This window comes from Lepisma saccharinum, chromosome 7 (assembly GCF_977018435.1).
Source record: "Lepisma saccharinum chromosome 7, izLepSacc3.1, whole genome shotgun sequence".
NCBI lineage: Eukaryota > Metazoa > Arthropoda > Insecta > Zygentoma > Lepismatidae > Lepisma > Lepisma saccharinum.
The window spans coordinates 43636056-43647611 of record NC_139235.1 but is presented as its reverse complement, the minus strand read 5'-3'; the positions used below and the strand labels follow the sequence as shown (position 1 = coordinate 43647611).

Below are 11556 nucleotides of genomic sequence, written 5' to 3'. Positions count from 1 at the left end.
ATGCTTGTGTGTGCTTAACCGCTTGCCTTACAAATTAATTGCCAAAATTCGGTCCCAAATTTTGGAGTTTTTTTAAATCCAGTTTCTTTGTTCTCTATTGTATGCTCATTAGTAAGAATACATATTTTATGTAAAATATAGCTAAGAAGATAGAATATCTATAAATATCTATGCACATAAATCAGTGGTCAGAAGTAGCATCGCTACTGTAGCTAAAGTTCAAATCACCAACTCTGAGACCTTCTGTAAACAAAACCACCTGCATGCAGAAAGCATTGCAAACTCATAGAAAGTAAAATAATCCACACGAAAATCCAGCGTTGTTACAGGATTCATTAAGTAAGGTAAAACAACGGCCAATTTGTAGTATGTGATACACTGCTGCAAATGGCATCTCACTTTAAACCCAATGCTCTTACTTTTGTACTTATTGCTTCACCTTTATGGTTAACTCTTTGCACCAGTAATCATTTCCCATAAATTTGGCTTCTTTCTTGCATGCGAATTGAATATATTTTACTTGCATTTTTTTTAGACAAAATGATATAACATGGTAATGTATATTTCTAAAGTTTGATAGATATAGATAAGAGTGTATTTCCAATTTGTTTGTAGATTTTATGTAAATTGTATCTTATGTAAATAAAATATATAATGGGCATAAACAGCCATATGCAATGCTGTAAGTCCAATAAATGTATTGATGATGATGATCAAAACAAGACAAAGAAAGTTCGTAAATTTATTGCGGTTGGAAACTTTTACAAGGATCCTAATAACGATTTTTGTTCCACCAAATATAGTGCACTTCGTAAAATAACTTGGTGACATGGCAAGGCAAGATAAGTGTGAACATTGTGTAGGAATATGCATTGTAACTTTCAATGAGCTTAGAGATTTGTGTACATAATGATATTTTATAACATTGGTTATTTTCTAAAAATAATCATGTGAACAGCAAGGAAGTAGTGCCAATTTCAACATGGCGAGTTCTATGCGTGTGGGAAGGTCTCTGTGTTCAGTGATACATCGAATCGGTGAGATAGTTTGTTTACAGAAGGTCTCAGGGTTGGTGATTTACACTTTAGCTACAAAATTTGCAGGTATAGCTGTAGTGGCGCTACATTTTGAAAATTGTAGCTGTAGCGAAGCTACAAATTTCCTGTAGTTGTAGCGAAAATTTTGCTACAGCCACATTTCTTCTCAACATTTTGAGGTAAATTTTGAATGGCAACAGTGTGAAAAAAAATTTCGACAGTAACATTTACTTTTGCTGGAGGTTCGTAGAGACAAAGTCTATTACATGGAAATACAGATAATTAAGATTATAAATATCTTGTTATCGCAGATTATAGATATCCGCCTAATTTATTTCATTAGTATCTGAATAATTCTAATATCCAGACAAATGTATACAGGGTGAACAGAAACTATAGGAACAAACTTCAGGAGGTGATTCCTGATAAGTAAAGGAACAAAAAAGTTCATATCAACATATGTCCGAAAAACATGTTTACCAAGGTACGAGGGTGGGCTGAAAAGTAATGCCTCCTATTTTTTTTTTGTGATGGTTTAAAAACATTTTGGATTTTGAGCAACCATGCATTGTACTCTTCAGACTTTCCCCCTTCTCCATTCCAAGTTTCAAACTTGTATCACCAGGGGTTGCTGAACTAGAGCGAGAAAAATGGCAGCATGTAACCATACTATGTCGGTGCACCTGAAAGTGCGTGTGGTGACCGAGTTTCTAACTGCAGACAATGTGTCCCCCAATTGACATGCATCAGAGAATGAAGGCTTTTTATGGCAATAAATGTGTAACGTCAGTACTGTATGATGTTTGGCTGTTCCTGCTCACAATGAAAACCCCTGCTGAGGAACTCTCAACATGTGCGACAAGGAACTTCTTGAGAGCTAAGCATTCAATGACAAAAAAATAGTGCGAACCTTATCCATCATGTTCCCGACAATTATCCTCCTTGAAATATACAGTGAGATATATTTTTCGTTTGTAAATACTGATTTAATATCAGTCTATTAAAAATAAAATGGTTATTCTCAAGAAAAATATGTTGATATATAAAGGTAATCGTACCAAATTTTAGTTGTGTATGGTTGTAATCATTAATTTGGGTAACATCCTAATTCCAATATTCATATATCAAATTTGAATTGGTACCAAATTTTAGTTGTGTATGGTTGTAATCATTAATTTGGGCAACATCCTAATTCCAATACTCATATATCAAATTTGAATTGATATGCCAATTACATAGGTACATTATTCTGAAACGCTATAGTAAAAATAAGTAACACTGCTATCAAAATCATCGAATGCCTGGAATCATCATAATAAATAAGTCTATTTTTGACTAAATACAACTATCATATTAGGGTCTTCTTTTGAATACCCATATGGTTGTTTTAATTTATTTTTTTCAGAAGTAGAGCAAAAGTAGTGAAGTAGTGAGTAGCGAACAGGAGTAGTGTAGCAAGCTACTTTCTGGTAAATGTAGCTGTAGCTGTAGTGAAGCTACGTTTTGCAGTTGTAGCTGCTGCGAAGCTACTTTTAAAATTTAGCGTTCTGATTACTGCATGAATCTTATGTTTTGTTTTCCCAAGTTAACTCAGGCTACGTACACACACTTGAATGACATTTTCTAGAACATAGTAAAAAACTTATTTTTGCAAAAAGTTATAATGCACTGCCTATAATTGTGTATATATGAAATGAAAGTTTAAACAATTCAGTTCACTCACTTATAAACATTATATAATGAACAAATTTTATTATCCTGAGTATACTCGGGCTAATGAAGGATACACATTTTTATGGTCATAATAAACATAAACATAATATCTTGCCAGTGATTTGCGGTGACGTTGACACTTGGGGTAGCAATCAGTAGCATGCCCAAGGGAGGTTGGTGTGGCTCATAGCAACCCCCCCCCCCCCTTTTAGGGCCCAGTATTCCTAAAAAAAAAATCATTGAAAGGAAAAGATTGCAAAATGAGGAATGACTACTAAAAAAAAGTACACGTAACTCCCACCCCCTTTCGAAAATCCAAAATAAATTGATTTGACTACTAAGCCAGAGATCCCAGGTTCGAATCTTAACTTGGCCATGGATGTTCTTTGTGTGCATCCCTTCATCAATTTTATTGTATCGTCTTCACGATTAGCCAAAAGTAGCGGAAAAGCAAAGTAAAGCAAACCAAATCAAATAATCAATCAATGATTTTATTTTATTTTTGTTACTTAGCGTCGCTGACACGTTTGGTTAATCATGTAGATGATACGATAAAATTAATGAAGGGACAAACACAAATAACACACATGGGGTTCAAACCCAGAAGTCCTGGTGTCGTAGCATGCTGTGATAACCTGATTTCTCCATCTCACGATCTCTTTAGTGAAGAATCCAGGCTCACCTGTTTAATTTAATCAACGTTCATCGTCATAGCAGAAGTTAGGTAAAGTGATGGAAGAGCAACGCTAAAAAAAAAAAAAATACAAATAATTTTGTTCCAGAGCATCTGCAGAGCACTGTGAAATCAGGAGTCCAGAGTTCTCTGTTTATGATTGTCCCTCGTGACTTCCATAAGCTCATTAGCTACTTATCATGATTAAATCTATACAGCTAGAAAAAGTGATGGACGGTGGCAAAAATATAATATATTAAAGGGGATAAACAGGTAACAAAACACACTTTTTTGTAGTTTCTTCAATAATATTAATTTGATTTCTGGGATACATTTTTATTCCAATTTATTTCATTATTCACTGCAGAGTACAACATATAGGAAGAAGAATGTGCACTCATCACGGGTTCAAATCCCAGCCTGAATTGTTCTTTCTGAGCTCGCTTCATCAATTTCATCATATCATCACTCATCATCGCGATAACCAAATGAGCCAGAAAAGCGAAGTAAAATAAACCAAACCAACAACAACAATTAGAATGCTCGTTCTCTTGCCCAAATAAATATTTGATCTAGGAATTAAATCGTGCACCTGGACAAGAGATGGCGTAACGAGCGTAACGTCCCACAGTTCCGTGTATCCACACATGCGTTGAAAACTCCTGTCAGGGCGTATCATTCGTAGTTTAGGGCAGTTGATTGACGCGTCAACAACAGCATTTTGTAGTCAACTGAACATGGTGCAGTTCGTGCCAGATAAAGTGTTTTTGCGGGGTGTTCTGCTTCATTACTTTGACATGCAGAAAAGTGCTACCGAAAGTCATCGTATTTTGGTGGAAGTGTATGGTGACCATGCGCTAGCTGAGTGAACGTGCCAGAAGTGGTTTGCACGGTTTAGAAGTGGTGATTTTGGCCTGGGAAGACCAAGAGCGACCTGGACAGCCAAAAAAATTTGAAGACGAAGAATTGAGAGCATTGCTCGATCAGTATTCGTGTCAAACGTAGGAAGAACTTGCAGAAGCATTAGGCGTTGATCAAACAACAGTTTGCAAACACCTCAAAGCCATGGGAATGATTCAAAAGATGTCACATTGGGTTCCACATGAATTGAAAGACAGAGACGTTGAAAGAGGAAAAACCATTTGCGAATTGCTGCTTCAAAGACAGAAAAGAAAGGGGTTTTTGCATCGCATTGTTACTGGCGATGAGAAGTGGATCCATTACGAGAACCCAAAATGAAAAAAGGCCTGGGTGAAGCCAGGTGAACCAGGTCCATCACAACCGAAACAAGATATTCACTGTGCAAAGGTAATGCTGTGCATATGGTGGGATATGAAAGATGTGGTGTACTATGAGCTGCTGCAACTGGGTGAAACTATTAATGGAGAATGTTATCGACGACAATTAATGCGTTTGAAGCAAGCTCTGGCCAGGAAACGACCAGAATGGGAGAACAGACATGATAAGCTTATTTTTCAACATGATAATGCTCGCCCACATGTCGCAAAACCGGTCAAAACCTATTTAGAAAATGTCGGACGGGAAGTTTTACCCCACCCGCCATATTCACCAGACGTTGCTCCTTCGGACTTCTACTTGTTCGATTGCATGAATAACAATTTAATTGGACAGCGGTTCACTTCTTCAGAAGATATAGAAAAATGGGTCTCTGACTGGATCACTTCAAAGGATGAGGACTTCTTTCGCCACAAAATCCGTAACTTGCCTGTCAGATGGGCGAAAGTGGTGGCTCGCGATGGACAATATTTTTCTTAAGGTATTTATGTATTTTGTGTTTGAACTACAGCTTCAATGTGTGCGTAACAACCGCACAAATTAATTCCTAGACCAAATACATCCGTATTTATAACTGTTTAGCTTACCAATTTTTTTTTATTGGAAGCCAAAATAGTAGTATATTTAAGTAAAACACTACTAAAACGAGAGCGAGAGAGAGAGTGAGCAAACATTTGTTATTTAATCATTATATATTCCATATTAAAAAAACAACAAAAAAAACATAAAACTATATTACATATTATACATACATATTGTACAACATGTAAAAAGTTGTGGTGTAAATACAGATAACATAGGCACCGCAGAAAATTTTGCCCTGAGTTTTTTAGAGGATTTACAGAAGGAACGAAGTGAAACCAATCCCCTATCTGTTCCTATAGGAGATAGACTGAGGTACCATAAACCACGACCTTTCAACCATTGCAGCGGGGGACGAGGGGTCAAGGGAGGTAGAGGAAAAATTCTTCCCTTTCCCTTCTGGCGGCTGTTTCTACCTGGAACTGGTGAGGCGGAGGAAAAGCCAACTAGTCCAGTCTTGCCCGCTGATCTCACTGAGGGACGAGAAGTGCGTTAAAGAAGAAAAAAAGTGTTGTATGCGAACTGTGGCTTCAACAAGACAATAAATAATCTGATTTGAAAATAACTAGAGATGTCAGATTGATTGATATATATCTGCTAGACTAGCTACTTACTCCTCAGTGCATGTCACTGTATCTTGCCTTTAAATGTTGTAAATATGTTTTTAAAATCTTACAAATTGCATGGAGTTTTGATTCTGAAATTATTAGACATTAGGCACAGTGAGATAAACTCTGAAGCATGGAGCTTTGCAAAAGGGGGCATTGCTATATGGGCAGTAGTAATGTGATACCTGGCGAATCTTCTTGCCTTTGGTATCTCACTCAGCTACACATTCCAAGCATCAAGTTGAGTAAGGTGCTGCTTCCAAGTGGACATTTACTGTACTTCGCGACCGAGAGTCTCTCACAAGTTTGTACATGGATAAAAAAATTAAACAAGAATAGTTTGGCCTGATTATACTCGAGATAATGCAAAAAGTGCATTTAGTACCTGCCCGAGTTTTCTCGGGATAATAAGGCAAGCGGTTAATGCCATCCTTGAGATGACTGCTTACGCATTCAACAATGTGTTTGGTGAAGGTTTGGCACACACAGGAGATGTACAAATTTCAACAAAAAAATGCAGGATCGGCCACGACTTCAACGAGGGTCTTTGGCATACCATGCCATTGCTCTACCAACTGAGCTACCAAGCCATTCTCCTGATTTTTTCACTGCCACTGTTTTACCTGTGTGGAGTCATTTCTATCTGTTGCTTTGAATCACTGTAGACATCGATGTTGCCTGGTTCCTCCCAGCGTAGAGATGTAAATTACATTAAGATTTGGCACACAAGGATGTATAAATTTCAGCGAAATTTCTCTGTAGCTGAGTTTGTAGAGCAATGGCATGGTATGCAAAAGACCAGTGGCGTACATTCTGGGTAGGCTAGGTAAGCTCCACCTACCAAGGTAAAATAATGATTAGTGTATGTGGAATTGTAACATGCACGAGTGATGGGAATAAAACATATTATAATGGAAAATGGGGGTTCAAATCCAGTTTGGCATGGAGGTTCGATAATTACAAGAAAAACCTGAAAATAAACACAACACCTGACATGTGTATGTGAATAAATATGGGGAGGTTGTACCCAGCTGTGAACGGCCAACATCCGGCCGAAAGTCATAGACGATTAAGTTCTATGGTGTTCGGTCTTGAGTTTCAAGCCAGCTGTAATTATATTTGTTGTCGCACATAAGAAAATCAGGACACGTGAAATGTTGGAAGGATCATTGTAAAAGTACAAAAGATATAACGAACTATTTGACATAACTGGGTCAAAAGGTTTTAACTGAAATTGTATATGGGGGAGCCTCACAATGTTGTTAGCCCTATTGTCGAATGGAAAATTATTGCACATAAAGTGGAATTAAAACACCATTTCAACAACAACAAAACAAAGAAAATAGCACTTTGTTCTCAGAAAGAAAAAAAGACACTCTTTTTGTTCTCACGACAATATAAAGTAGAAGGCATACTTAGAAAAAAAACGTAAGATTTTTTCAATCAAGCCATTAAAAAATCAACAACCTATTTATGTACCATATAGGTCTACATATATATGTGTGTATGCATATGTATGTATACTTGTGTGTTTATATTCTGGTTGAAAAAGGAACATTATTTTCTCCTGTAGCCCCCAACAATCTATGTATGTAGACTCCCGAAAGCCCCAGCCATTATTCTGGAATCTAAAAAAGAATGGCATCTAGACAATCTTTAAAAATCCATGTATTTTCTCAGTTATATTATATTTGAGTCACCAAGAACAATGTAATTAGTCCTTACTCCTTAGATTTGTAAATTTGCTCGAAGAAAATTGAGAAGTAGAGAAAAGTCTCTTCCGTGGGTTTAGATATAAGGACTTCTGGAATCATGTGTATGAAAACTATGCAAATGTGAAATGTGTGCATAATGAGTTCAAACTACGCATCTCATCATGTATATAGTTTATACCAGAATGAAATACGGCACCTTTAAGTGCAAGGTGATCGCGTTAACCACTTTTCTATAGGGCAGGCTCCAGTCTTCTGTGGCATCTAACTGTACACTTGGAGAATGATGAGAATATGTAAGAAGATATATACGCTCAAATGATTACGCTCTCATCTTTGGTAGGAGAGGTTCAAGGCTCGTTCCCTGGTAAAAGCACTGTGATCTGGAAGGTGGAAGTCACAATTGTTCCTCTGCAGAAAAGGTAATGGTTATATGGATCTTTGACTACCACCAAGTACCATTGTTACTAGGCAGTATTACATAGCTGTTTTGAAGAATCTGGCTCACCATATCCACCGAAATCACCCAGAGCTGTGCCTATCTGGTTGGCATCTCCACCATGACACCAGACCACATATTGCTAATTTTGTTTCCCAATATTTGGCCATGAACAATATTGAATGTGTGCCCCACCCTCTTATGTGACTTCCCTTTCCTGAAATTGGAACTAAGAGGTAAACATTTTGACTCGACTGAAACTTTCATGAAGAAGGTGAAGGCAGTTATGAAGACCACATCAAACATGTTCCAAGAATGGAAGAGGAGTTTGGCCAAACGCAATCAATTCTATGGAAATTACTTCGAAAGAACCATGTCCACCTGGATCCTACCTATACGATGCACTGTTTTAGAAGCGATATCGGGCGGAGTTACGGAGAGCGTGTGCTTGGCGACCAGCCAATAGCAGGAGTGCAACGTTGTACAGTTAGGTTTGCACGCAAGAAGTTCTTTATAAAACTCGCCACTTTAAGGTTCATTATTGTATCGGACACGACATTATGAACCTGACTGTCCAAGTCCCATGCATTTCCGTTGCCTACAGCTGGAGATATCGTTTCTCGAAGAAACAAGGGAAACAGCGCGTCTCTACACACACACAATGACCCTTCGTTTTCTTTCAGTGTTCCGTCTGTTTTTTTTATTTTTATTTGCCACCTTGTTAACTCTGCTGAGTTGTGTCTTGGTAAAGCTATGGGTGTCAAATTCGGCTGAAAATGAACAATGACCCTTCATTGTCGTGGGTGTTTACGAACATTGCGAGTTTGAGTCACTTTCAGTTAGCGTTTTCGTAACAAGGGCGGTGTAAGATAATTGTACTCGTAAGCCACGAAGAACAGTTCATTCAGACGATTCAATATGGCCCATTTGATTGATTAAATGTTAGTTTATTTTACTTCGCTTTTCTGCTACCTTTGGCTAATCGCAAAGATGAGGATGGATGATGATATGATGAAATTGATGAAGGGACACTTACAAACACCTATGCCCGGGCCGGGATTCGAACCCGAGACCCCTGGCATCGTAGCACGCTGTGAAGTCCAGCCCTTATGTTCGATAGTTATGCAATAGTGTGTGTTCCGCGAGTGTTACTTAATAATTTCGCGCCGGCCCCCAAGGTGGAATGGTTAGCATATCACGCTACGGCAGCAGGGATCCCGGGTTCAAATCCCAGCCTGGACATGGATTTTGTGAATGTCCATCCATCAATTTCATTATATCATCACTCATTCCCATCTTTGCAATTAGCCAAAAGTGACAGAAAAGTTAAATAAAATAAAGTAAATCAAATCAAATTAATAATGTCGCTCTCGAAACCTATTACAAGTAGTACAGGCACCAAGGGTAAAATATTACCTTCACAAGACAGAAATCTAGTGTATTCTTGCTTCAAGGAATTGGCGTCCGAAGAAGTGCGTGCTGAAACAGTGTTTTCTCCGAGTCGAGATCTTACGGCTAAAGCATATGGTGTCTGTGTGCATACTGTGTTGCGTATTATGAAACAGGGTACCACAGAAATCGGTGAACCCCTATTCAAATCTTCTGGGAAACATGCCATAAAACAGAAACGAGAGTGATGATGGTGGTCTTGCAGTTCCTCTACAATAAAAAAAATACCTTCAAATTTCTTTCAGGTACGAGTTTCTTTTATATGCTGCAGTGCTATGATAGGATTCTGTGTAGAATTCTTTACTATATATTTCATTGTACTCAAATATCACGTGCATGCATTATATATAAAAAGCTGAATATTGGACGCGGCGAAATCTCTGCGTTTCCTTTCCACTAGCAGTAGGTTTGGCAGCAGCGCGACAGCACTGGCTGCATATTGGCTGAACTCATGTTCCTTCTAAAAGCGTACGCCGTATAATGTATTTGGAGTAATAAATTCATTCTCATTGTTTAACTTATTTAGCACTTTTGATTAGTCCTCAGAGAATGTGAATTAAGTAGTTTGAATTTTCGTTATACTTTTTAAGCCAAAATGTCATCGCCTTAGAATCAATTCAGCTTCCTCTTGTTGACGTTTCTTTAATAGTGCGATTTAAAGTATGTGGGTTATTAGCCTACAGGACTCGATCTTGGTGATTGGCCTGCTGACTAAACCTCTAATAAGCAGGCTAATTTTCTGTTAGAATATTTTCCCCTAGTCTTTAAGGATCCCTCCTCTCCACTAGACAGTGTCTTTTTCTCATATTTATACTCGATAAGAATGAGTGCCTCTTCCACCAGCTATGCCGTTCTGAAGGTCTCCTTCTCCACCATAGTTGCCGCTGAGGTCTTCACCGTAACACTGGCAAGGGGCCCTTAAAAGGTGCTACCAGCCGGTGCCAGCTGGACCAAGGTTTTTGAAAGAGGTGTTATAGTTGACACGTTTACTTGGTTAACATGTAAGATCTGAAGTGAGATGCCACCACAAACGTGGGTGGGTATAAACAGCAGGTGAGTTGTTTTCGTCCAATCACACTCAACCTTCAGCCAATGGGCGCAGCTGTCATTCTGCTTGTCTACTCCACATGGAGTCCTTGAGCCAATGGGTGCAGCTGTCATTATGCTCATCTAGTCCACGTGGAGTCTCAACCGTGCGATGAATGTATTGTTGGAGCTTGTGGGCATGCTCCGTCAACTTCAAAGCCAGCCGCTCATTAACGTAGCTAGCACGTCAACTATACTCCTCCTGGTTCCTGGTTGTTCCGCCTCCTTTCCTGTTGAGATGGCCATCCAACTCCTTCTTCCATTGCAGCCGTTGACCAGTAGGTTGCTTAGTAAGTAGCTTAGGTTAACTACAAATCTTGTGACAGCATCTTTAGCTGTATCATTGTATTTTGCATGATAGAACAAATTAAAACGATATATTAAGAACATGTATATTTCTTTTGTACAATTAAATCAAAAATCAAATTGGGGATTACAATTTACACTAAATGTTACATTATCAGTTCAATCTCTTACATTTACATAGTATTATAACTGTTACCAAAAATAATTATATGATCACAAAATAACCAATTATGTACAATCAACTATTTTGCTTTCATCCTGAAACATCATTTCTTGTATGCTACACTTTCAACAAAAAAATGTTTGCTGAAATTGCTCAAACTTTTTAAACAAATTGGCTCTAGAAATATCTAGGTTGTTTCAAGAGTAACTAATTCTGACCTCTGTATATTTTATACCACTTGTGCTCTGTTACTAGATCTTTACAAACGGTTGCTGATGTGGTTAATCATTCAACCACTGCAGACCACCAAAGCTTCGCCTCTCTCTTCCATCAACTCCTTTCCTGTTAAATCCATTTTCTGGCGTCCAAACTCTGAGATCTTTAATCCCTGGAAGTAAAAGGAAATTGTAACTGTTAAAGAGTAAGTGGGTTATACACAATAAATGTCAACAACAAATGTATCCATGAAAGATGGATTACCTCATGTACCTA

At 38.1% G+C, this 11556-nt stretch overlaps 1 protein-coding gene across 1 annotated transcript in view; it reads right to left on the bottom strand.

The window, feature by feature from the left end:
* Nucleotides 1–10973: 10973 nt before the first annotated feature.
* Nucleotides 10974–11556, bottom strand: part of Mdh1 (malate dehydrogenase 1) — a 42095-nt gene continuing 41512 nt past the window's right edge. Inside the window, exon 6 of the mRNA XM_083125229.1 lies at nt 10974–11452. Within this exon, the coding sequence (XP_082981355.1) occupies nt 11354–11452 (99 nt within the window). The 3' untranslated portion in view covers nt 10974–11353. The remainder of the gene's footprint in view (nt 11453–11556) is intronic.